We start from the raw sequence: 26,688 nt of genomic DNA on the forward strand, positions 1-26,688 counted from the left end.
ACCGATTTTGACGGGACTTTCACAGGCAAGTAGAGGATTGACCAGGGCGTAAAATAGGCTACTTTTTTAACCGACTTTCAAAAAGGGAGTTGTGTTTTTCTACCTATGTACACCGAAATCTCCGAGATTTCTGAACCGATTTGCGTCATTTCTTTTTTAATCGATAGAGGAACTTTGCGACATTGTTTCATAAAAAATTTGGAGTCCAACTCCTCAATCCTGATGCTGCAGGGGATCTGACCAATCCACGCGGGCGAAGCTGCGGGCATCAGCTAGTTAATTAATAATTATTATCAGAGAACGTATAGTATATTACATACGACATCATTTAGTTTTTCTAACACTTCCTCAAAATGCTCTACAAGCTCTTAGAACACAAACCGCCCCTCTTGAAACTCAATTTTTTATAAAGTATACCGTTTCATCCTTTACTCTTTTACTGTAACATGAGCTATATACGACATTTCATGTGCTTAAGTGTTTTTGTTTGTAAAGTCTGTTTACATTATGCGCTTGCATTCCTGTAGATGTTCATATAACGTCGTTGTTTTCTTTGGCATTCTTCTATTATCAAAACCGAGACACGGGAAATGTAATCCCATTACGAATTCCCATTTAAACGAGGACATCAGGGAATTTGCTCCAAAAGAAGACAGTATTGTAAGTAGAAGTACCTTTATAGTATAACTAGCTGATGCCCACGACTTCGTCCGCGTGGATTTACGTTTTTCAAAATCCCGTGGGAACTCTTTGATTTTCCGGGATAAAAAGTAGCCTTTGTGTTAATCCAGGGTATAATCTATCTCCATTCCAAATTTCAGCCAAATCCGTCCAGTAGTTTTTGCATGATTGAGTAACAAACATCCAAACATCCACACTTTCACATTTATAATATTATTAGGATAACCCTATGAAAATTGTATAGTAAGTAGGTATTCTTTTCAATACGACCAAAAATATTATGAGACTCCAGATAGGCAAAGCTAATAGGGTACACCTGTAAGTTAAAAAGTAAAAACAAAATTATAAATACAGTAAACTTGTGTAACATGGCTGCTCGTATCACTAAGTATAGTGCTATCTACCTATACTTAGTGCGAAGTTTACGCATCTTTGGTTAAAACGACACCTACAAACCTTGTGGTCCGCTGCCAGTCTATAGAAATCGAAAATTATGACCTTAATTTAAAAAGATAAGGTATATCCCAATAATATTAGGTACAACCATCTTTTACAGAATTCTACAAATGTTAGAACACTGCAGAAAGAGGATCCAAAGCGGTATACAGATATTGTTTCATTTCGACCAATAACTTTTAAGGTAAATAAAACATATTATTGAATATTGTAATATTTTCATTAATAAAAATAAAAAAAATATTATTGAATGTGTAAGGTTATTTTTAAAATATTGATTTGAGTTGTCAAAAATAATATAAAATTATTAATTTACCTAATGCAGGTAGTTTGATAAAATCGATATTTGGCTCATTCGATGTCATACAATCTGTTGCTAGGAGGTCAACAAGATTGAACTTGCATAAATACGGGTGTTTCGAAGGTTTGAGTGCAGTCTCCTTCCGAGATTCGGGGCGATATCGCATATTTTCGGTTTTTGTATTGTGAACTGGATAATTAGATGTTGTGATAGCAATCACGCTCTAATTAAATTATTTATTTTGGCATTAGTTTTTTTTAGATTAAAACTCTCGGATAACCTCTACACATTGAACCTGATGTTTTTTGTGTTGGTTTGAGAGGACATTCCAATAATTCGATAAAAATATTTAAATAATACCTGCTTTTCTGAGTGACGCCAATAATTCAGAAGCGGGACGTGTCTCACGTTGTCTTAATTTCGCTTTGGTATCTTTTTGTAAACAACCCACGTTTGATTAAAATTTTTATTGAGTTTGATTTGGTGATTAAAATTTTTAGTTTTTTTTTAAAAAGAATTTAGTCTTTTGTGAAGTGGAAAGTAACTTGCAGTAAGTAATTCAGATTTCGTGTACATCGAATGAGAGGTTAGTCGTTTGGATTTATTATTGATTTGATATTAAAACTGATAGTTCGGCAGTTCATGGATAGGTTTTAATGATTTGACGGAGGGCAGGATAGCCCATGATTTGGATTTGACTTAGGGCAGGGAAGCCCGCGACTGACATGACAAGATTGATTAGAAACACGAGGACGTGTTAAATTCAGGACGGCCGAACTGTAAGGTTATTTTTAAAATATTGATTTGAGTTGTCAAAAATAATATAAAATTATTAATTTACCTAATGCAGGTAGTTTGATAAAATCGATATTTGGCTCATTCGATGTCATACAATCTGTTGCTAGGAGGTCAACAAGATTGAACTTGCATAAATACGGGTGTTTCGAAGGTTTGAGTGCAGTCTCCTTCCGAGATTCGGGGCGATATCGCATATTTTCGGTTTTTGTATTGTGAACTGGATAATTAGATGTTGTGATAGCAATCACGCTCTAATTAAATTATTTATTTTGGCATTAGTTTTTTTTAGATTAAAACTCTCGGATAACCTCTACACATTGAACCTGATGTTTTTTGTGTTGGTTTGAGAGGACATTCCAATAATTCGATAAAAATATTTAAATAATACCTGCTTTTCTGAGTGACGCCAATAATTGTATTGTATGTAAATTGATACTTTATGAGGATAATTATTGTATAATGAATACTTTCCATCAATAAAAATAGATATTTACAAATGTAACTGCCGCCATCCAAACTTTTTGGCTGGAAGGGGATCTCGAACTAATGAAAGTTATTTGGAAAAAGTTCTATTTATTAGAAAATATTCATTTACCTATATTATAATCATTTTAAAATTACTTAGTCGTCACTCGTCAGTGCCTTTTGCCTATACAGGATACACACCCACTATCAAGCTGGCCTTCAGAGCAAACAATAATTCTAAGCTTTGACTAAAGCTGCATAAATAACTACTATATAATACTATTGTTGTGAACTTACACAATTTACTATTGATGACTTCCATTGGGGTGTAGGGTGCAAGTGGGGTGCACCGTGCAATGTTCTTATAAGCTGAAGGTGCCTAACTCGATTCCCAACAGAATTATTTATTAGTTAGGTATGTCTAAATTCAGTCAGTCAAGAGCAGATGAGATTCTAATTTGAAATATAGCGCTACCCTAATAATAATTTAGCGTCTCAACATATTATAGGCTGCCATTTTTTTTATTCAGATACAAGTTAACCCTTGACTCCAATCAAACCTGGTGGTAAGTGAACACCGTCACATTTACCTCTTACGAGATTAATTTCGCAAAAGTACCTTTTTCACCAATTGGTGTAACGGTATTTCGTTCAAAACACCACGTAAGATAGGTTCAAACAAGTCGTGCTGTAGGTAAGCAGATATTTTGAAATGTAGAAATACAGGCTCAGCTGTGAGAATATATCGCTGCCACTCGCTACTATGGCCCACATTCTTGATAACTTGTCGGAGCGGAAACATGAGTCAGTACCGATATAATTTACATTATTTTTATTACAAACGCTATAAAATGATAAAAATAATGTTCCCTGAATAATAATTAGCTGAAATGTATGTAATTACATACTGGCGTTGTAACACACAAGTCATTTTCCGTCGAAACTCGGAGTGCATAGCTCGAAACTTATTCCCGTGACGACCTTAGTATATTACCTGTCTCTGTTAAGGAACCTGCACATCGTTTCCCATTTTCTCTGCTTTATTATCTGTAGCTACTAGTTTTGACGGTTTCTCGGGCACAGTGGTGAACGCTTTGGTCTTAAAAGTTAGAGACCCCGTGTTCGATACCTGGCAGAGGTAATTTATAATTCCTAAATTGATCCTGGTCTGATTGTAGGCTTCGACCGTGGCTAGTTACCATCTTACCGATAAAGCCATGCCGCCATGTGATTTTGCGTTCTGGGACGATGCCGATGCCGTCTAAAATCCGATAAAGGGCATGATTTTAATTAAACTGCCCTAACCTGGAAGGGTTGGGTTGGCCCGCTTCCATCTTAGACTGCATCATTACTTACCACCAAGTGAGATCGCAGTCAAGGGGGAATCAATAAAACCTACTAGTTTAATTAACACACTACATTATTCAGTAGGTACAAACTTTAGGTTCATCGCTTACTTCGTCTCCTAAACTACTTCAGTTTTCAAAATATTAGTGAATTTCCGCCCCTAATTTATGTTTATGGCCCATTTATATCCTAAACTTTTCAGTTTTACTAGTCAGGACTGGACTCATAGTTAAAAGGATGACTTTATATTCCTACATACCTACTTTAACAGACTTTATCTGATAGGATGAACTTTGTTAACTTGACGATTGTTTAAAAGTTCAGGAGTTATCCATCTGTCTGTACGTCTGTCAACATCTAAAATTTATTTATTTCATGTAGGACAACTAGCGTCTCATAAGATTACGTCTGTGACCACCACCTGACCACTGGTTTGGAATGAAAATCCTACTGAGAAGAGCCGGCAAGAAACTCGGCAGTTTGCCAGTTTCAAATTATGAGAATGTCCATGTAACATCCATTTTATTTTCATTCATTTCTTCTGTTCATCACCTTTCAAGCTGTTTTGGTTTTTCAGAAATAAAAAGTTATTACAATGAACTCGTTGTGGAAAACAAAGTCAAATGTAAAAGCACCTTTCCGTTACTCAGATATGAGATCGCTTCTCGGTAATATCTCGTGAATAATGCATACGGGTAAAAAAGTTCATCCTACTTGACTCACTTTTCCATAGTTGGAATAAAAGAATGCTTATCGTTTTATTCTTAGATTGAATGTTCTATAGGACTTCTATTTTATAAAGAACTAGATAATGCCCGCGACTGTTGACGCGTGGATTTAGTTTTTTTTTAAATTTGGAAACTTTGATTTTCCGGGATAAAAATAGTCCAGGTCCGTCTCAGGGATACAAACCATCTCTCATGTACCAAGTAGATGAGGCCCACAACTTCATCTATGTGGATTTCGGTTTTTAAAAATCCCTTGGGAACTCTTTGATTTTCCGGGACAAAAAGTAGCCTTTCTCTGTCCATGACATGGAAGCTATCTTTGTACCTTTGGTTCAAAATTGGTAAAATAGATGGATGCGAAAAGCTAGCAATCTGACTGACAAACTTTTGTATTTATTACTAATAGTGCTAATAGTATGGAGTATGGACTAGTTGATGCCTGTTTTATCTGTGGATTTAGTTTTTTCAAACATGTGATTTTTTTGGGATACATTGTGACAGTGAAAAGGTCCTAAGCCCGTCTTCCCAGAATGCATTTTATCTGCGTGCCCGTCAAAATCGGTTCAGTGGCTGACTGGTGAAAGGTAACAAGCAGACAGACACACTTTAGCTTTCGTAATACGCAATCGACCGTGAGAATTTAGATTTTTTAAACTTTCTTTTCCTGGGATAAAAAGTAACGCATGTCCATCCCCAGGATAAAAGTTATCCCTGATAATTTAATTTTGTTTTAGCAGTGAGCGCCTGAACCTTAAAATATAAGAGACAGACAGACACCAGATATAACATAGCGCAGTAGATCAATGATGTATGGATCTACTGCACTAGTTTTGTTTTTATCGCTGGCTGCTTTGAGCTTGACTTGGATCTCACGTGATGAGAGGTGATTATTCATTCTCGGTACTCGTTAAATGCGCAAAAACGTGCGGTAGTTGTTTAGAATGGCCCGTAATTGTTTCTTACACGAAATCGTACCAAAACGAGACCATTTTATGTAAAAGCATGTATGAAAAATTTCGTAAGAGTCTTTTGAACCTTGTATTTGCGGTGGTTTTACCTTGTGATTGCGGTATTCTACCTGTCTGCAAAAGTCACATCAAAATCGGATCAGCCGTTCGAAGATAAGCCTGGAGAAACAAAGAAGTAGACAGACAAGAATTTACAAATGGGTGCTGGAAGTTTAATTAATCATTAGACTTTTATTAAGTTTACCTACCAAGTGTGGTAGGTATCTACCTATACCTATTTTAATATCACGGACAGCCACTTCAATTATGTTATTTATTGTATAAGGATAGTTTTTATAACAACTTCGACCATCAAAAGGAGTACAATTCTACTTTGAATAAATGATTTTGACTTTGACTTTGAAATGAAATACATTAGTAATTATATTTCTTATCTTGATTGACCTTGTGTACCTAATAAATTGAAGATCATGTGTATAAAAGTGTATAAATTCGAATAACATGCTCAGAATATTAGTAAAATTTGGAAATAACAATCTAATGTTAGGCTGATACGCTACAGTGATATAGCGTTTCAGAAAGTGGAATTGCCTATAGAATTCTATGTGATTCGATTGAGAAGGTTCAATCGGAAAGGAAACATTAAAAAGAGCCGTGTGAAAAGAGGGCACCGACCAAAACGCCATCGAAGCGTGCCTGGACGATGCTATGCAATGTAATTGGATTTAATTATTTCACTGAGGAAAAATCGACGAATTCAATATAAATTCGTCGATTTTAAGACTTGTTTGCGCCGTTAATTAAATTTATGGTATGCTTTCTAGAGATTTTTAATTAAATTTTTGGAAGGGAACCTTTGAGTTTTTAGGGACTGGATAATGGATATTATAGACTCATTGATATATTTACGAGTCATTATATTTTGATGATGATTGTTATTAACCTTTTGAAATCGCCGCAATATAATGTATCTAATATTATATTTAGTGGAATATATTATTTTCTGTTGAGATTCGAGAAGTCTTTCTCGGTACAGGAAACTGGTTTTTATAGTCCTAACATTTTTCATCTTTTAAGGGTCTATTACAGTCATGATACTTTTATAGCATCGGAAATCGGCTAACATTATTTTGATCGTTGGATCGGAATAGCTATGTTTTGCAGCAAGACTACTTTCCAGTTTCTACGTCAGTTTCGTCAGTTTCTACCACATACCTAAATTCCCTATGGTTTCTACTTAATATGTTATAAATTATAATATGTATTATGATTTTGTCTTCTTTTAGGACGTTCCCGATAGCAAGCAATCCAGTTCAAGCTATGGACGAGGACTAGTTAGCAGAGACCATCCAGGTAGTTAAATTAAACTATCTAATTAAGGTTCAATAACCGAAGCTATAAAAGCGGCCACAGAATATTCCAACACTGTCAAAAAAATATTATAATAATAAAAAAAACCCAGATAGCGAATTTTAAAATGGCCGCCATTTAAATAAAAAAATTGAAAAAGTGTTAAACTGTAGTCCAATGGTACAAGGTGGTCCGATAGTACCATTCGTGTGCGAGTCCGATTCGCACTTGGTTTTATTAACCGACTTCCAAAAAAGGAGAAGGTTCTCAATTCGCCGGGATCTTTTTTTTATTTTTTTATTTTTTATGTATGTTCCCCGATTACTCAAAGACCCCTGGACCGATTTGGATTTTTTTTTGTTTGAAAGGGTATACTGTGCAGGTGGTCCCATATAAATTTGGTGAAGATATGATGAATATTCGGAGATGGAGAACAGAACTCCTCAATGGATAGGAGCAAATTGCTCGCGATCAGTGTAATAGCTTAGTAAACAGTAGGGTTTTAACTGGGCATAGCATATTATAGTACACTAAAATTATTGTGAAATAAAAAAAATTCAAAAGAAAAATAATTTTTAGGTAGCCGTTATTTCTTAGCCGTTGACTCCTAAAATAATCTACTTTGGTAGTATTTACGGAAAAATGCAAGCCTACCTACATCATCGAAGATCTACATCTAAATATTACGTTTCTCTTCAGAATGAGTAAGTGGGTTCCTAGGTACTAAAGCTATGTAAATAATATGTAAATTCAACGACGCAAAAGGAAGTTTAAGATTTCTAATTCCAATCATATTATTATTTTTAACGATATTTTATATCATTAGGTTCTCACTACTTTGTCGATTAGTCCTTTCCGTTATTTGTTTAAAGCTGTTTTATTGGCTTCCTTAATTACGAATTAATCTCAGCACATAATTACAAAGGTAATCATTTTATTCTTATTGTGTTTATGCTTACTGTTAACAAAACTACGACTAATTATTGTATATGCATTACATACATTAAATAAAAAAAATAGTCAAGTGCGAGTCGGACTCGCAGACGAAGGGTTCCGTATTATCATACAAGGTATACCTAAAACTTTCAGATCCTAAAGGGGTTCCTTTTTATTTCCTTTTGAGGTACGGAGCCCTAAAACACCATTAGATTTTATTACATACTTAGATATTATACAGGTACTCGTAAGTAGGAACGGCATTAAGTTTTATGATAGTTTCAAGTTACTCAAAGGCTGACGTGGAATTGTCATATGAATCAAATTTCAATGCTATAACCACTGCCTGTAGTATTTCGTTAAATTGTGCTATAACTATCTTAATAAAAATAATTGTTTGACGATTCAAAAGCACTTGTGAAGATCTATTTAAATAAAAATCTATTCTATTCTATAACAAAAGCTGAAGTTAAACTTGTTCGTCATTGATTGACAGGTTTATGATAATTGAAAATCTGATTTTCATATCACATTTTTATTATAGCCATGTTGATCATAAAGGATTCCTTAAAAGAATGGACTATAATTAAAATTGCAAGTTTGTTTTTTAGAAATCACAATGGTTCATACAAAAATAAATTCATACTTTTGGGATTAAGGATAAACGAATCTGTGGACTTTCACCTGTCTGTTTTAAGGTCTTAAACCTTCAAGAAACAATCCAATAACATTTTGATGCAATTTTACACACAAACCAGTCAATGGCTCCTCTTTAAATGTCCCCTCAACAAAATACGAATAAACCTGTCCTAGAAAAGATACCTCTCCTGACTTCTAAGAGGGCTGTCTCCGTCACTCGTTTCCACTCGTTTCATACAATCGTAGTTCCAGTTTCATTTGAATATTAAGCAACCAAAGTCCATGAAATTTTGCAGACATATTCTAGAAACTAATATCTGTGTCTGTGGTTTTCCAGATTTCTGTTAAAATATTCGGTTTCATAGTTACGCGGTCTTAAAAATTTTCATACAAATCTTTGAGCCCCTGTAATTTTAAAACTACATATTTTCAGAAAAATCTAAAACACCACAGACACAGATATTAGTTTCTAGAATATGTCTGCAAAATTTCATGAACTTTGGTTGCTTAATATTCAAATGAAATTGGAACTACGATTGTATGAAACGAGTGGAAACGAGTGACGGAGAGAGCCCTGTTAAAGAAACTTGAAAACTTAAAATAACCTTTTAAACTTTATCAACCGTTTGCAGGTTATGCGCTACATGATTATGAGGAATATCCTCATATCAACTACGGCTATGACTATCACCTGCCTGATTCACACCACCACGGGTTTGATCATCACGATTTCAATCCCCATCACGGGTATTATGATGGACACCACGTGGGACATCATAGATACTACAATCATGTAAGTTTTTTTTTGTTTTCTGTTTTCTTGGGATAGAGAAGTAACTTATCTTACTTTTATAATGATAGGTAAGTTTTGATCCTAATGTAAATTTTATCTTAAATGTAAAAGTTTGGATGTTTGCCTTGACGCTGCAATGACCGAATCGATTTGACTGAAAATTATATAGATTTATGAAGTTTAGATATCTTATATCCTGTATTAACATATAAGCTACTTTACATCCCGTAAAATCCAAGAGTTTCCATGGGATTATTAAAAAAAACATCCATGTATCTACGCGGATAAAGTCGCGGCACCATTTAGTATCTACCTACTTAAAAAAATACTAGTGACTAAAAAGCAAAGGGAAATCGGTTACATAACATTTTAATAATTTATTGTTTTCCAAAACCCTTAACGCCTACATATCCCAGTCGAAGAGATAATAAGCATAATGATATTGATCAATATTAATGCTGGAATGAATTAACTTCGCCCACTTAACAATATGCTCAGTCAAATTAGACAATCTGAAGCATATAGGTACTTACCTATGAAGAAGAAAATATTTTGAAAAACTCCAACGGGGTGTTTTAAAAATTTACATCCTCGCGGACGAAGTCGTTGGCAATAAAGCAAAACTCGTTATACTTTTTACAGGCATTGGCTGCCAAAGCAGTACTGTGGCCAATAGCAGGAATCGCGCTACTAGGTGCAGCTGCCGCTTTGGTCAGCAATCCAATTCTTTTGCAACTTGGAGTTACGTCCGGAAAGCGGAGACGCAGAAACACTGAAGAAATCACCGGCCCCGAATTAAGCACGGAAATTACGGAATGGAGACCACTAATCAACCGGAAAGTCGCGGCGATAAAAACTGGAACTCATTCGAAACCAGCTAAAACCAAACTTGTGCATAGAAAAGCAAAAAGAAATGAATATACAAGTACAACACAGCGTATAAATCCTATAAAAACTTCTATGACTGACTTAGATATCAAAGGTGCTAATTCTCCATTCGAAGACGAAGGATCAGATGAATTTAATTTTATACCGATATCCATAATAACTAAAGATGATTAAATAATTGTAACTAATCTTGATAAGTTGGATGTAGCTTAATAAATATTTTATACTTGTAATTGTGTATTTATCTTAAAACAAGAGATCCTTAATAATACTTGGTAAAAAGTGAAAACGTATTGTTAAAACTAGACTAGATATTAACTATAGTAATTGCATACTAACCGGTAGTTCAAGAACGTGAAGTTTTTATCACCATAAAACATAAACACCTAGCAAATATCACGATACTTCACCAAGGAACCACAAAATATCGCACTGGCCTTTGTATTACAACAAAACCACACTATAAATCATCACGTAAAAGTAAACACTACACAGATGCAATAGCACAACAGTTATTATGGTTTATTGACAAAACAATACTGTCGATACTATGTTTGCAGTTGCACGAGACGTCATCGTCATCAATGAGACCGATTCGATTGTAAACGAGTGAAGTTGGAAGTAAAACACGAATAAGCTGATCACAGCTACTACTTTGAATGAAGTTGGTCGGCGAACGCGTATTGGCCTTTCTCTGTGTGCGTATGCTCTTGCGCAGGCCGCCGCAGGGGTGTAGAAAAACCTGGTTCGATGAATGTGTGTGAATCATTGTGATTGTGGTGCGTATAGAGAATTTTATGAAGATTGGATGGATGCGACGGGTCTGCCCGCGAAATTTAAATTTAATATAGTTTTTCGCAATTTGTAAACTAATACTACAACGTAGGCTTATGGCATTTTAATTGCGACAGTGGCAGTATTATCCTCACAGATTTATATAAAAATCTTTACTTGAAAGGGTCCAGTTTAAGAAATTAGTTCTAGTATCGACTATAGCTCACAAATTAGTCGATACTAGAGCTAATTTCTTAAAAAATCCTAATTAAATTTGAATTTCACGGGCAGACCCGTCTCATGTCCCTTAAACGTTACGCACATAATAATGGTAGGTACTTATGGTATTTTTTTATCTTAAAATATCTATATTCGATTCAATTGACTGCTAAAATCATATAATAGGAGACATCACCTTCGACGGTCTATGGTTTGAATAGTCGAGCAGCATCATTTAGGTACTACGAATTAATATTAAGTATGATCTTTTAATTTATCTGCCTTTAACGAAAACTCAGTCTGAAATGGCCGCTGTACTATTATGTATTCTGAGGTAGAATCCAAATCAACTGGATATTTTCTGATTATTTTTTTGTTCAGATACAAGTTAGCCCTGGACTGCAGTCTCAGCTGGTGGTAAGTGATGATGCAGACGACGCAGTCTAAGATGGAAGCAGGTTAACCTGGAAGGGCTATGGTAGTTTTTATTCAGACCAAATGGCCCGACTTCTGAATTCAATTAGATTTTTCGGATTTTTCTTGTTCTATTTTATTTTCTCGGATTCCAGCTGACACGTTTCTTCTTTCATCTTTAAAAAATGTACTACTACTGCCATCTATAGTATTACTAATGAACTTATGTCATAGACGTACTGGACTTCGTCAGTCCACCACGATAGCAATCCTTTCATTAGGTACATAATATTAGCATTATGTAGTTATTAATGCTGCTACTAGATGGCGCGGTTATGTAAAAATACGTAAATTTTAGGTCTAGTTCTGAAAATTCGTAAATATTTATTGTGAAAAAACGATGTAACGAGATAGGTAATAGTAGCTAATATAAAATAAAATATTTTTTTATTCAAGTAAACTTTAACAAGTGTTTTTGAATCGTCAAAATAATTTACCACTGATTCGGAATGCCGTTCCTACCGAGAAGAACCAGCAAGAAACTCGGTGGTCGCTCTTTTGAAGTGTTCAATTTACAATAATATGTCATATGAATGATCTTATATATACTTAATAAAGCCTTTGGGTGTTGGTTTTAATACTGATTAAAATCCAAGTTTTGATTTTTATTACATGCTTTATTCACTCAAAAATACAATATAAGACTAAGATAAAACGGCGTACCATAAACTGTCCTTTTTATATAGTTGCATCAAGTGGCATCGTCAAGTTTGTTCATGTTTTCATAATATCACCTAGTTTTGATGGATCAAGTTGCACCTTGAATCCCAGCTAAAAAAAGAGTAAATATATTAGAAGTTAGATCAAGAAATAATTTAAAAATAAAGAATATGATTATGAAAAAAAAAAAAAATATACAAAACACACCTGCCCAGCCATATTGATTTTTTTCTAAAAATTTAGTCAGTGCCACTAAGGATAAGGATTCTAACAATATCTCATCCATCCAAATCTGTTCCGGCATTTAGAAGTTATGGTGTAACAAAAACACCCACATACATACCCCGAAATCGTTATACCAAGGTACTCCTGTCTTGGGCATCTTTATTCTAAGAAACCTTACTGTAAGTGAATCTGTCAAACTAAGACCATAAAGTTAAAGCAAAAGCGGGTTCCAACCCTCAAAAATGTTTTGCTTGATGGCCAATCTCTAGAGCAATTCTGCCGTTCGCAATTGTTTAATTTTGTTGAACCATTTAATTTACTAATAAAATATAAGTAGAATATACTAATAATCCCTTAATAATATAAATAATATAGTAATATACATATAATATAATAACAATAATAGTGAATAATACCTTTGGAGCTTGAGTAATGAGGCACTTGAACATCAGTGTAGCTCTATCGCATCCCTTCTCTCCATCGCTTACTGGTTCATCGTTTACTACAAATATTATATCAAAGAAAAAATTAAAATTAATAAAGTAATTAATAAAAACCTTTATATAAACAAGCTCTCGTAAGTTTATTTGTTAGGGAAAAAAATTGTTTTGTAAAGTTTTGCATTATGTGGCTGAGTTGTTAAACCAAACTCTTGCGATAAAAAGAATCGATTGACACCTCATTTATCAAATTCCGCTCAGTAGCTTAGGCGCTACGGTGGAACACCCAGAATCAGAACTTACACACACACATATACACACACATATATAAACACACATATATACATACATAGACTGCTAAAATCATAACCCTTCCTTTCGGCTTTGCCGTAGTCGGGAAAAAAAGAACAAACTTATTTCGTTCTCTTGGTAAACTAACATTTCCTACGTAAAATATGAAGCAATATTGCAACGAAAGGAAAAATCTACCGTCAGAGTAAGAGGTTGTAAAGGTTTACCTTTATAGCAAATATCAGCCAGTTTCTTTGCGTTTTCTAGCCTCTTCTCGTCTCCTTCTTTAACTTCTTCGGCAAACTTATAGCCTGCCTCAAGATCAAACATACCATCGGCTTTCATCTACAAAAATATAGCACATGGTAAAACAATAATCAGGGGCATGTGGCCTAATTGTGAGAGCACATATCAGTCGTCTACTCTGGTTAAACAACGTTATCTCAGCTCGTTAACTGGATGGGTGATTGATGATATCAACCGATAAGAGTTCTTCCTTGTCCACTTTTACTTTCTTTTTCTCTTTATTGTTAGGTACAACTTTCTGGGGCAAATAAATTAAAAAAAAATTAAATTGAAAGTCTACAGCTACTGGATAAGGGTCTCTTTTTGAGTTTCAGTTCTAAGTATGGGGAGTCCCCAAAAGATATTGTTTTTTTTTTCTATTTTTGTGTGAAAATCTTAATGCGGTTCACAGAATACATCTACTTACCAAGTTTCAACAGTATAGTTCTTATAGTTTCGGAAAAAAGTGGCTGTGACATACGGACAGACAGACAGACAGACAGACATGACAAATCCATAAGGGTTCCGTTTTTTGCCATTTGGCTACGGAACCCTAAAAAAGAAGAAGATACTCACAGTTCCAAATTTTCTATAAGCACAGGCGAGGAGACATTTCACCTCTGGTTTAGTCGGAACTTCCAATTGTTGTAGTTTCATTAAATCTCCCACGTCCACAGGTTTTTCTTTAGCACAAGTCATAAAAAACTTTGCCATTTTCATCATTACCTCGTCGTCCGTCAATGCCTATATTTATTTTATTTAAAAAAATAGTCATCAAGCAGTTTCTTTTTTAATTCCGATACAAGTTCGCCCTTGACTATGATCTCACCTAACGGGAAGATTTGCTAACACAGTGATAATCACTAAATGAAAGCCACCAAGCGCATTTGACATTTATTTTTAATCCATTGCAGGTTTGGTTATTCATTTCACATCGCTCAGTAAAGCAGCAATATAAAACCAACTAATGTCAAATGAGTTAATTAATAAGGTTTTCTCATAGTTAGCAAATCACCCATCTCGTAGTAAGTTGTTATGCTTATGATGCAGTCTAAGATCCAGTTAAAGTTTGTCTAAAGTTTATTTTAAATTTTTAAGTTGTTTTATGCATTTCTGAATATGCTATTAATATTCCTTTCCTTCCTTTACTTTTCAGAGATAAAAAGTATTCTAATAGATTATCTATTTTAGACACACTTTTGGATTTACAATATTGGTGTGAATAAGTATAACAGACTTGTTGCAAAGTTAAACAAAATCAATAAGGACGTCTTATAAAAAGGCTTACTTACCGAAGCATATCCAAATATTAAAAAAATAAAATATGCACAAAATGTTTTCATTTTAATTTATTTGCCCTCACTTGTCCGTTGGGCAATACGTTTCTATATCTCCAAAATTTGTTTCCCATCGGATTTATATAGATCTAAATAATTATAATTCACGTGATAATATCAAATAAAACAAGTAAATTTTAGCATCAGTAATTTTATTCAAAAGCCATAATATGAATTATCAAAATCGGTGGCTAAACTATTCTAGATTATTAATAATTGATATATTCATTATTTAGGCATCAAAATAATTGAACAATAACAATAGGATACGAAAACGTAATTTGAAAACACAGCATTAAAATATTATACCTATGTACATAATTATGTACATCTAATGTACATTTAAGTTTTACGCCTATTTACATTTTTCTGGTTCTGCACCTACTCATATTTTGATATTTATACTCATATTATGATATTTTTTGTATCTTCTCTAAAATTATAATCCTTTTGTAAGGTTATTCTTATATCCCGAAGCCAAACTGAAAAATAAATGAATATGGTTAATATTTTTTTAATACTAAAGTACCTACTTTGGATGTTCTTACGCTCTTATGATTATGATGGTTCAGTCCAAAATAAATTAAGTCCTAAACTTCTGTTATTTATTTAAAAAGGTCCTAAATTAGCATACTAATAGGTGATCACTGATGAGTAGTTTTCTCAATGGGAAAAAATGCAAATGACGTCTGTAACAAACAACTGCTGCATCAGCCCGGTCTTTACTGATATCATACACATTTTCTCAGTAAAACCGAGCCAGATAACTCTATCTTCTATTTTCATTAGCATTTTCCGTATTGAACAATGCGATCTCGTCTTGTGACGACGGATTTCTCGTCATATCATTTTAGAATCATTCTCATCATATTCAAAACTATGAATATGATGAGAATGATTCTAAAATGATATGTAAATCGCCAACGGAACGCAAAGAAGTAAAAAATAAATAAACCTCAGAAGCTCTCTCAACACCACACTCGAAGATGAGGGCAGCTCTGTCGCACCCTCTTTCACCATCCGAGACCTCGATATCATTTACTGTAACAGACAAGTGTAAATTAAAAATTTATAACACCCCCGATAAGTGAAGGTTACAGTAACTAGAAAACAGCTGATAACTTTCAAACGGTTGAACCGATTTTCTTGGATTATAAATCTTGGATTAAGAACACTCTCGATCAAACCACCTTTCAAACAAAAAAAAACTAAATTAAAATTGGTTCATTAGTTTAGGAGCTACGATGCCACAGACAGATACACAGACACACACGTCTTTATAACACCCCTCTTTTTGGGTCGGGGGTTAAAAAAGAGTATACTTGCTCGACCAAAGTTTGTAAAACTTTTAAAGAATGTAAAAAGTTTGTAAAGAAATTAATTCTAGTATCGACTAATTTGTGAGAATAGTCGATACTAGAATTCAAAATACCATAAGCCTACGTTGTCGTATTACTTTACGAATTGCGAAAAACCAAATTAAATTTGAATTTTGCGGGCAGGCCCGTCTCATGCCCCGATGATGTAAGTGAAAAGTTACATACGAAAAATTTACAATCTTTGGATTGCCTACCTGCAGTCACTTTCTTCTTTTATCGGTGGTCACAACAATATTTTTAACCGACTTCAAAAAAAGGAGGAGGTTCTCAATTCGTCAGAATCTTTTTCCCCCAATTTTTATCGACCACATTATTGTCAGTTATATGCGGATACCTCGTGTCTAAAGTCTTGACTCTAAATGATTGCATTATTGAGAGTTCGGAAGATTCTATCTTATTTTTCACTATGTGGGATTGCGTTGCTTACTTACCACTCTTGCATGCTTCGGTAAAATCTTTCGCCTTGTCCAACTTTTCAGCATCATCAGCGAAATATATCTGGGCTTGATCGTTAATACCTTCGACTGAAAGTTTCCCTTGATCATCCATCTGTGAAAGTTAAAACATTATTCAATTGGAAAAAATTACAGTATTTTAACACCTGAGTTTCTCCATTTACGTTCCACATACAGTTACAAACTTACTATAAGCACTGCCATAACTAGATCAACTCCATATCTACTCAAGGAACATAAAAATGAATTTACGTAAAACGAGTTACAAAAAAGAAACAAGGAAAACTAAGCCTAATATCAAAATAAACTACTTAAACGTACGAGGACGTACTCGTAAAAAATCTAATAAAAAAACCAAAGAGGAACCCAAAAACCGTTTCCGGGAACTACATAAAATTGGCACTCCGATGACATTGTCGTCACAGCCGAACCGTGTAATTGCAGCCATTTACTTCGACCTTGCTGAAGGCACATCTGATATGTCAATGGATAAGCTTAGGACGTTAGGTCGGTCGCTGCCTCTATTTATGGACAATTTTCCGTTACCATTATATGAGTATTCATTACTTAAAATGCAACGAAAATGAAGCTTGATTGTGATGAAAATTCGTATTAAATTAAAAATGTTACATTCTGTGTTTTATTTTCTAATGAACCCACAAGATCATGCTTAGGAAGTGCATGTTGTTGCAGATATTCAGAAAAAAGAAAGGACTGAAAAATGTATTTATTATTTCAAGTGGATGAAAATAAATTTTACACGCTTTCGAGTGAAAATCCCAATTTTATTCGATCATAATGCCACAGACAGGCAAAGCTGTCCACTCCACCACCTCTCTTCTTACGTCGGGGGTTACAAAGTATTATTTTCGACTTTTTATATTCTAGATTTTTAATCCTTTGAACCACTTACCATTCCTGAAGCTTTGTAGGCGCAAGCAAACAGGCACCTCATGTTCTCAGTATCAGGCAGTCGTTTATTTTTCAATTCCTCTATGTCATCGCCGGTCATCGGGAAGTCTTTCGCACAATCCATGAGCATGGCTATGAATTTTTCCATCAAATCTTTTGAGTTTTCGGCCTAATATTTATCAATCATTTTATTAATAAGAATTCTAATACAAGTAAATTAAGACTTCAATACACAGGGATACTGGTAAGCGATCGGTAACGTTTTATCGGGAACCGTGTATTTAATATAATAGGTATGGTCGGTGCATAAGTCCGTTTTATTATCTGTTTTAATTATATTTTTGCCTTTTTGGAGACACACACTACTTTCTAACCTTTCAATTAAAGGGTCAATCAAACTTAAAAATTAGCACTTTAGACAACTGTATTTTGCACTTTGCCAAGTTGAATAAGCAATAGGTAACTGTTTTACAAAATGGATATACCTCCTTTTCCGTTGTACCTAATTTTGTGTCTACCATGGATTTAGGTATCTACTGTTTTAAACCCCCAACCTAGATACCATCTTCCAGCATAAAATGTTGAAATAATGCCAAAAAACTATCTCTTTCCAAAGAATTTCATGATAATGTATTGAAAATGGTAGGTTCCTATTGCACTAATGCACCAATCAAATAAGTCAATTTACTCACATGTACACGCAAATTTAAAAGTACGAAGCTATATAAAATTATTTTTCCGATAAACATTTTGAAAAATATGGTCAAACCCAACCCTCTGAATGAAATCTACAGTGAAAATGTGTAAATTGACCTCAATAACAATTTATATATGAAAACTAATTGCTGTGAACACACATGCTATAATTTATAATGTATAAAAGAAACGTCCTTTGTTAACACAAAGGATTTTCATAGAAAATTAAACCTTATGTTTACCACCATAAATGCTATAGAAAACATGTACTTAATATTCTATGCATAAAATATTTAGTCTGAATAAAAATAACACTTCTGTTGCAACAGTTTTCGCAGTCAAAAAGTTAACAAAATATAAAATTGGCACCATAATTTAATGTTTCGCTAAATGGAATTTGGTAACTACTTCCATTGAAATAACTGAATGGTTCCAAATAACATTTCAAATTCAGTTCATACATGCCAATTACTATCCTAACCATAGAAATTCAAATACCAGTGGCGCTCCAAAATCAATGATCCTAACATTACCTAGGTTTTTTCACGCTGTCTTTTGCTCTTAGAGATTTAAAAAACCGGCCAAGTGCGAGTCAGACTCGCGCACTGAGGGTTCCGTACTCGGGTAATTTTCCGACATTTTGCACGATAAATGAATTTATTAATTCTTATGAATTCAGATTCAGCAGATTTATGAATTCTTAACATGTTGAAATTATAAACGAATTTAATGTAATCCTAATTCAATAGAAATGTATTAATTAGGTAAATTCACAAAGAATTTATCATGGTAAAATTATTATTGCTTGTCATTGATCATTATCAAAATTAAATTGCGCCTACCTATCTACTTATTTTTGACGATGAGCTTGCTAACTATGTTATTAGTCATTAACATACAAAATGGTTATTACATACCATCATACTTTGTCATGTACGAGTATATAAATTGGCAGCTAATCCAAAATTAACAGAAATTGAATTGAGGAGCTCGTTCAAAATGTTTCATTTTATTATTTTGACTGGTGCATTCTTCATGAACTTGTTTCTTACCGACATATTTGTAAGTTTTGCCATAATATAATTCGCTATCATTTTGTAAAACCAAAAACGTATCTGTAAGTTACTAACTTAGCTGGACAAAGGTTATCGTATATCACGAGGGAAAACGCAACTCTGAGCGTTTTTCAGCTTAAAAACAAAAGTCAGTGCTAACGTGAATTCATTATCATCATCATCATTATCATCCATACTAATATTATAAATGCGAAAGTGTGTCTGTCCGTCTGTCTGTCTGCCTGTCTGTCTGTCTGCTACGTTTTCACGGCCCAACCGCTCAACCGATTTCAATGAAATTTGGTACAGACTTGGGATACATCCCGGGGCAGGACATAGGCTACTTTTTATCCCGGAAAATCAAAGAGTTCCTACAGGATTTAAAAAAACCGAAATCCACGCGACCGAAGCCGCGGGCATCACCTAGTATATCATAATCATAGTCGTGAGCTGGACATAAGACTCTTGTGGGGACTTTCACATGAGATGGTCTTGCACCGCCTGAATCCAGCGGCTTTCTGCGACTCGTTAGGTCTATCCACCTAGTGAAAGAAGTGCCAATCCCAACGTCTATTGTTTTTAGTGTGATCTACTTTTGCATTTTTACAGCGTGCCTATTGCTGCTAAGTTAATGGCTCTTACGTTGAAATCTATAGAGAGCACTTTGACTTTGCTTAGACCTAAATTTCAGTTCACAAGACAGATTTGGGCCAGCGGTATAAAGCTGTCTCGTTTTAACAGTGTCTTAAGTCTGAGCAAAGTCAAAGTGCGTGCTATAGATCTCAGGATTAGTTACGCCTCCAGCACATCTACACTGGAATTGTCATGATAGGGGCTTCTTTAGAGGACGATTCAGATAACAAGTGTCAGATGACAAGTGTCATTGCATTGCATAAAGTTTGAATATAACACATGTCGTTTGAATCGTCCTCTAAAGAACCTATCCTGTCTATGAATTCCAGTGTTAGTGCGTCACGCAAAAGATGTGTTGTAGGCGTGATGTGCAAGCAAGTGCAAGTTTACCCGGCTGAGTTTGTTCTCTTCTCAGACTTGGGCGCGTTTGGAACCCTCGTAGCTTTAGTTTTTATCACCACTACATCATTATTTGACAATCAGAAAGTGTACAATAGTACCTAATTTGAATGATTGATTTTGACTTTGAGTATGATTTTTCACCTTGTAGGTCCTTAAAAAAGTGAATGCTTCTTTACTCGAAACTCCAGGATTAAGTACTAATATGTCTTCTAAAAAATTTCAGGCTATGACTCCTGAACAAAAAACAATGATACACAATCATTTTGAAGAATTGGGCATGGAATGTATGAAGGACTATGAAATTTCGGAAAGCGATATCAGCGATCTAAGGGCTAAGCGTACTCCTACTGGAGAGAAAGCACCTTGCTTTTTGGCGTGCGTCATGAAGAAAGTTGGAGTTGTAAGTAGGGAACTGCCAACATTTCTTTTCGATTCATCTACCTTTTTCGTAGATCTTTCCATATTTTGGCAATATTTGAAATTCTCGTTTAATCCCTACCCTTATTATAAATGCGAAAGTGCTGGTTTATTGGTTTGTCCTATAATCATGTCACCTATATAACGGAGCAACGGATCGACGTGATTATTTGCAAGGTTATAGTTGAAAACCTGGAGAGTGGCATAGAAAATAGAGATTTCATCCCGGAAAATCCCAAAAAAGAGTTCCCACGGGATTTTTAAAAACGAAATATTTGCGAATGAAGTCGAGAGCATCAACTAGTAGCTAAATAAATTAAACTTGGAGTTACTTAAAATTCTGGTATTTTTTAATTCAGATACAAGTTAGTCTTTGATTGCAATCTCACCTGGTGGTAAGTGATGATGCAGTCTAAGGTGGAAGCGGGCTTACCTGAAAGGGGTATAGCAGTTTTTATTAAACCCATTAGCCTTTGGTTTCTATACGGCATCATACCGGACCGTTAAATCGCTTGGTGGCAGTGCTTTCGCCGGTAGGGTGGTAACTAGCCACGGCCGAAGCCTCCTACCATACCAGACCAGAGAAATCATAAAACTCTAAATCCGTGTCGGGATGAAACCCGCGACCTCCCTACTTATAAGATACACTGCTTACCACCGCGCCAAAGTAGCTAGTTAGGATTGTCGAAAATAAACAAAAGTAGGTACTCATGGACTTATTATACTCAGGCTACTTACTGTAAACAAAAATTTTAAGCGACAATTTTTTTTTTTAGCTAGATGATTCTGGTATGCTTCAAAAGGAAACAGCTCTCGACCTCGCAAAGAAGATATTCAACGATAGTGAAGAACTAAACATTATTCACGATTACCTCCATTCCTGTTCACATGGTAACTACTTACCAAGATTTTTTTTATTGTACATTCGCAATTAGGTGTTACCTATTATTCGTTTATTCGTTCCATTCGTTGTAACATTTGAACGTTATAAATAGGAATTTTTCAGGTACATTTCGTTAAATACAACTTAATAATATTATGATTCTTATTCTGATTTTTACGAGTTCATTGATCAGTATCAGATGCCTAATTTCTTTTTTTAGTAAATTCTGAAGCTGTGGGTGATGGTGAAAAAGGCTGTGAACGAGCCATGAAAGCTTACAAGTGCATGATAGAAAATGCGTCGCAGGTAATATCCATACTTCCATACTACTATTATAAATGCGAAAGTGTTGATTTTCACGACCCATCCGTTTGACCGATTTAATGAAATTCATTACTGAGATAGTTCCCATCCCGGGGACGGACATAGGCTACTTTGTATCCTGAAAATCAAAGAGTTCCCACGAGATTTTTAAAAGCCTATACATTTCACCGATTTTGACGTTTGGTGCGGCGATGTTTTCAATAAAATACAACTTACATACAAATACTTAAAATCAAGGCAAAGTAGTAAATTTTAGTAATGTCTTATACAATTTTTTTCAGTTTGGAATTGATCTCTAAACATGGCAAAGAATTTAACCCAATACGTTCTGTGACTTGCGACTCCAGCTAAGGACTATTTAATTGCCTTTCATTGCTTTTCATTTATGGATTGCTATTATTTTTCATTCTATTTCGTTAATCTATGTAAAATAATATAAAATGTTTGAATTATAAAGTTGCTTTATTTTAATAATAACAATATCAAGGAACAATAGAAACCAAGGTAGGTAAATTTTTCAGGACAGGTAGAACTTCATGTGGTAGCGTAGCGTATTAGCGGCGGGATTTGATGAACTGAAATAAAAATTAGTTACATTAGGTACTAAAACTTAAGATGATGAAGGTGAAAACAAAGTTATCAAAATTCGAATTAGTGTTGTTCTCACAAACCATGACTAGTTACTAGTATTACTACGATACTAACATAGTACTGATACCGATAGGTACCGATACCGATATTACTAACGATCGACAGTAAAAATACTTTTATGGTTGCACACTATACATATAACTCTATTAAATTGAGAGGTCATAGAAGTATTGCTATCCTTTTCACAAATTTTCCTGCAAAAAAGGATAGCACTACATTAGGATCTGTCGATTTAGTTTTCCAGGTAGGATGTAGTCGTTTAAGCCCGAAGGCTTAAATTTAAATTATGCATTTAAAACTTCCATACTATTTAAAAATACGTATTAAAACGTATACGACGTAAAACGTCACATATATACCTCTGCTTTAAATGGGATGGAGCACTCATAAATGAGTTTTGCCCTTTCACAGCCTTTCTCTCCATCACTGACTTCTGCATCATTCACTGAAAAAGATTTTTTATAATGAAGGCAAGTATGTAAAACGTTTAAGTACATGGACGTATAAGTACAACTATTTTTTTTTTCGAGTTATAGGTACGCTTGACGATTATTTCACCTGATGGTAGTGATGATGCTAAGATAGAACCGTGCTAACCAAAAAATAAAAACGGGCAAGTGCGATGCGGACTCGCACACAAAGGGTTCCGTACCATCATACAAGAAATATAACTTTTTAATTTTTTTTTTTATTTTCATGGCGCCCGTTTTGAAATTCTTATTATTATTTGTTGTTATAGCGGCAATAGAAATACACATTCTGTAAAAATTTTAACCTCTGCTTATTATGGTTCACGAAATAGAACCCGCTGACAGATAGATGGATGGACGGACGGACGGACACGGAAGCTTAGCAATAGTGTTACTTCGGATACGGAACCCTAAAAACTATGCCCTAACTAACCGGTTTGTGTAGAATGATAATATAGCCAATGTACAAATTATAAATTCCTGCATTGACCTTGCCAGGGCAAAGATCTACCGCATAATAACTCCACAGTGCAATTTTAGTCATTGTATTATGTAAATTAAATTAATTAATAAAAGTAAAGCCTTATTACCTGATTTGCATTTTCCAATGATATCGACCATCTTCTTTTGGTCTTCTTCGCTAGATATATACTTTTGTACGAGCTCTGCAGCTTTATCGCTGTCAAACAAACCTTTCTCATCAATCTAAAAAAAAAAAATTGAGAATTTCATTGTTTCTTCTACAATTATTAAGTACGAAGAACATTTGCGATTGCACAAATTCAAACGTTGTGTAAAAACACTGGGAATTTTATATAATTGATGAATTCCTTGATGATAAAGTTGTGTGGAAGGAACCGGCTGAGCTTTCAGTTATCCACAGGATGCTACAGTATATTGTTACATATTGTAACTTTTATAATTTGAAAAGAGCAACTGCTAAGTTTCTTGCCAGTTTTTCTCAGTAGAATCTACATTCCGAACCGGTGGTAGATTCACAGACGTAGCATAAGATACTAGTTGTTCTACATGAATAAATAAATTGTTTTTTTTTTTTTAATTTACATGAGCATGGCGACTGACTTGTCGAGGTGGTTGATCCCTAAGTGAATTTACATTCTATACTTACCAATTTAGTCTTTTGGAACACGCATGCCATCAAACAAGGGTCAATGTTGCCAAGCCGCCCTGATTCCTTCGCTTCCTTGATCACATCTTCAGTCACACCATACTCCTTGGTGCACTCTGCTATGAAAGGTATTATCGCAGCATGGATTTTGGATCTGTCTTCATCTGTCAATGCCTGAAATTTTTATCAAAATGATTACCTTCCTTGTGAGATACGAGGGCGGGCTTAACAGTTCTGAGCCTAAGGTACTTGCGAGCAAGCTATTTACTTTCGCCCGTTTAGGAGCTCAATGATAAATTAGAAATACACATAGAAGAATTTGAACTACACATTATCTTGGGTGACCATAGCTAGTTAGTGAGTTATTGGTTTCACTATTATAGTCATGATAATTTTGTTTAGAAATAATTGTATAACTATGGCTGGCATTGTAGAATTTTTCAAGTTTTTAATTTGAGAGGAGAGTTAGAATCTAGGATACTACTCATATAAAATTGCAAGTTTGAGGTTTATTTTAACGGTAGTTTTTGTTTAAACTTTTTTAGATTTCAATAAAAAATATACTGTATTCTGTTCAACGAGGGTGTGTGCCAAAAATGTTTATTTGACTCACTTTTTTCATTAAGAGGTAATCCTGAAAGATTTTTATTTATTTAACGACAATAAGCTTTAAAGTTTCTTTTTAAAATGGCAGTGATACACAGACAGATGGATTAGATGAAACTGCACTACATAATCAGTAATCGGGGTTCATTAAAAGTTTTATTTGACTACTGAACCCTAAAAACGTTGGGGCATCAGATACTGACTTTTTGTTGTGAAGGTATGACTTTTTTAAATCTTTGAATACGGTTTTAAAGTTTTCGTCTCACTGACCGTTCCCAAATAACTCAAAATAAGCAAGTACCGAATATAAATATGCACTTACACCATGAACACTTCTCAAACTCACTGCCACAAGTCCAAAGACCATAAGCACAAAGTTCAATGATGACGTCATTTTTTATACTTTTAATTAAAATAATCCTTTTTATATGTAACACAACCCACGCCTGCACAGCTTCCTTGCCTTGTGTTTACTTATCCTTCCCTCACATCTCTTATATACTAAAACGCATGGCGAAGCAATCTTATTTTAAAGATGATTATCTTAAAAATCCGTGCGATTAGTCCTTACATAAAAAGCGGGTAATTTTGTTCTTTTTGTGCATCTTGTTTTACCTTAAATCGTCAACATCTTCACGGGGCATTGTGATTAGAAGAGGTTTTTGTTAATTAATTGTTCTGAGTAGAAAATGATGCGTTAGGACCTAATATCTGCTGTAAGCTGTAAAAAAAGCTTAGGTCTGTCTGTATGTCTGGCTGTCTGTCTATCTGTCAAGAAACCTATAGGGTACTTCCCGTTGACCTAGAATCATGAAATTTGGCAGGTAGGTAAGTCTTATATCACAAGTACAGGAATAAATCTGAAAACCGCGAATTTGTGGTCACATCATTTGAAAAAAATTTAAATATGTTTCAATTTTCAAAGTAAGATAACTATACCAAGTGGGGTATCATATGAAAGGACCTGTACATTCTAAAACAGATTTTTATTTATTTTTATGCATAATAGTTTTTGATTTATCGTGCAAAATGTTGGAAAAATACCAGAGTACGGAACCCTCAATGCGCGAGTCTGACTCGCACTTGGCCGGTATTTTTTATATTATGCAGCAAAACTAAGGCTTTATTTTTTTAGCATTTGATCAAATCGTAGAGTAAATCTGAAATCTTCGTTATAATTTTTTTATGAGAAATAAATACGAAAGATTGCTAATACTTACTTTTAATTTATAATCAATGATGGTTCTTAATTTATTTTATGAAAAACATTCCTTGATCCGCTGTTTCCATGTAAAAAGTTTTACTGAATTTAACGAATATCATTAAATATTGCATTATAATGCTTATGTTCTTATCAATTTTGTTAAGAGTAGCTATATCCCTAAAAAAATATTCAATAACAGCAGTCAGTGACCTGGAGTTTCACCGGCCTGGGCCACATTGAATTGGTTTCAATTTTATTTGTATTGCGTTTAGAAAGATACAATTTTTAGAGTTGCGTACCTCAAAAGGAAAAACAGAAATCTTATAGGACCACTTTGTTGTCTGTCCGTCTGTCGTGTCTGTCAAGAAAACTTATAGGGTACTTCCCGTTGACCTAGAATCATGAAATTTGGGCAAT

General features: G+C 34.4%; 5 protein-coding genes across 7 annotated transcripts in view; 2 read left to right on the forward strand and 3 right to left on the reverse strand.

The window, feature by feature from the left end:
* The window catches only part of LOC123873201 (protein sprint), a 347,503-nt gene extending 336,593 nt beyond the window's left edge, over positions 1-10,910 (reverse strand). The window contains exon 1 of the mRNA XM_045917922.1: positions 10,690-10,910. The gene's annotated coding sequence lies outside the window, so the exon portion shown is untranslated. The remainder of the gene's footprint in view (positions 1-10,689) is intronic.
* Positions 395-10,524, forward strand: LOC123873439. The gene is made up of 5 exons (XM_045918285.1): positions 395-660; positions 1,238-1,321; positions 7,031-7,097; positions 9,302-9,462; positions 10,105-10,524. Exons 1-5 carry the CDS (start codon positions 508-510, stop codon positions 10,522-10,524), a joined length of 885 nt encoding a protein of 294 aa, XP_045774241.1. The 5' UTR covers positions 395-507.
* Positions 10,911-11,023: 113 nt separating the features above from the next.
* On the forward strand, positions 11,024-22,735 carry LOC123873208 (general odorant-binding protein 19d-like). Of its 3 annotated transcripts, none has more exons than XM_045917937.1 (5): positions 11,024-11,129; positions 20,811-20,987; positions 21,781-21,895; positions 22,108-22,193; positions 22,493-22,735. In XM_045917937.1, the coding sequence occupies exons 2-5, from the start codon at positions 20,814-20,816 to the stop codon at positions 22,508-22,510; spliced, it is 393 nt and encodes a 130-aa protein (XP_045773893.1). In that variant the 5' UTR covers positions 11,024-11,129; positions 20,811-20,813; the 3' UTR covers positions 22,511-22,735. The 3 variants fall into 3 exon arrangements, with proteins under 3 accessions (XP_045773893.1, XP_045773892.1, XP_045773891.1); XM_045917936.1 differs by having other exon boundaries at positions 11,067-11,106; XM_045917935.1 differs by lacking the exon at positions 11,024-11,129 and adding an exon at positions 19,454-19,559.
* Positions 12,487-14,453, reverse strand: LOC123873213. The gene is made up of 4 exons (XM_045917943.1): positions 14,295-14,453; positions 13,661-13,778; positions 13,119-13,204; positions 12,487-12,588 (listed from the first exon to the last, which is right to left on the reverse strand). The coding sequence occupies exons 1-4, from the start codon at positions 14,439-14,441 to the stop codon at positions 12,532-12,534; spliced, it is 408 nt and encodes a 135-aa protein (XP_045773899.1). The 5' UTR covers positions 14,442-14,453; the 3' UTR covers positions 12,487-12,531.
* On the reverse strand, positions 15,192-25,557 carry LOC123873215. The gene is made up of 8 exons (XM_045917945.1): positions 25,390-25,557; positions 24,462-24,635; positions 23,923-24,037; positions 23,222-23,307; positions 17,803-17,970; positions 16,866-16,983; positions 16,011-16,096; positions 15,192-15,537 (listed from the first exon to the last, which is right to left on the reverse strand). Exons 1-8 carry the CDS (start codon positions 25,459-25,461, stop codon positions 15,520-15,522), a joined length of 837 nt encoding a protein of 278 aa, XP_045773901.1. The 5' UTR covers positions 25,462-25,557; the 3' UTR covers positions 15,192-15,519.
* Positions 25,558-26,688: the final 1,131 nt, after the last annotated feature.

This window comes from Maniola jurtina, chromosome 16 (genome assembly GCF_905333055.1).
Source record: "Maniola jurtina chromosome 16, ilManJurt1.1, whole genome shotgun sequence".
NCBI lineage: Eukaryota > Metazoa > Arthropoda > Insecta > Lepidoptera > Nymphalidae > Maniola > Maniola jurtina.

Excerpts from the sequence above, each read along its gene's own strand:
- LOC123873208 (XM_045917935.1), top strand. The coding sequence starts at position 19,497 with ATGTTTCATTTTATTATTTTGACTGGTGCATTCTTCATGAACTTGTTT. Across the intron at positions 20,988-21,780 it reads TCATGAAGAAAGTTGGAGTT|CTAGATGATTCTGGTATGCT; the intron begins GTAAGTAGGGAA and ends TTTTTTTTTTAG. Across the intron at positions 21,896-22,107 it reads CCTCCATTCCTGTTCACATG|TAAATTCTGAAGCTGTGGGT; the intron begins GTAACTACTTAC and ends TTCTTTTTTTAG.
- LOC123873213 (XM_045917943.1), bottom strand. The coding sequence starts at position 14,441 with ATGATGAAAATGGCAAAGTTTTTTATGACTTGTGCTAAAGAAAAACCT. Across the intron at positions 13,205-13,660 it reads GGCTGATATTTGCTATAAAG|TAAACGATGAACCAGTAAGC; the intron begins GTAAACCTTTAC and ends TAATATTTGTAG. Across the intron at positions 12,589-13,118 it reads TCATTACTCAAGCTCCAAAG|CTGGGATTCAAGGTGCAACT; the intron begins GTATTATTCACT and ends CTCTTTTTTTAG.
- LOC123873439 (XM_045918285.1), top strand. The coding sequence starts at position 508 with ATGCGCTTGCATTCCTGTAGATGTTCATATAACGTCGTTGTTTTCTTT. Across the intron at positions 1,322-7,030 it reads TTCGACCAATAACTTTTAAG|GACGTTCCCGATAGCAAGCA; the intron begins GTAAATAAAACA and ends GTCTTCTTTTAG. Across the intron at positions 7,098-9,301 it reads AGTTAGCAGAGACCATCCAG|GTTATGCGCTACATGATTAT; the intron begins GTAGTTAAATTA and ends AACCGTTTGCAG.
- LOC123873215 (XM_045917945.1), bottom strand. The coding sequence starts at position 25,461 with ATGACGTCATCATTGAACTTTGTGCTTATGGTCTTTGGACTTGTGGCA. Across the intron at positions 24,636-25,389 it reads GTTTGAGAAGTGTTCATGGT|GCATTGACAGATGAAGACAG; the intron begins GTAAGTGCATAT and ends TAAAAATTTCAG. Across the intron at positions 24,038-24,461 it reads TGTTCCAAAAGACTAAATTG|ATTGATGAGAAAGGTTTGTT; the intron begins GTAAGTATAGAA and ends TTTTTTTTTTAG.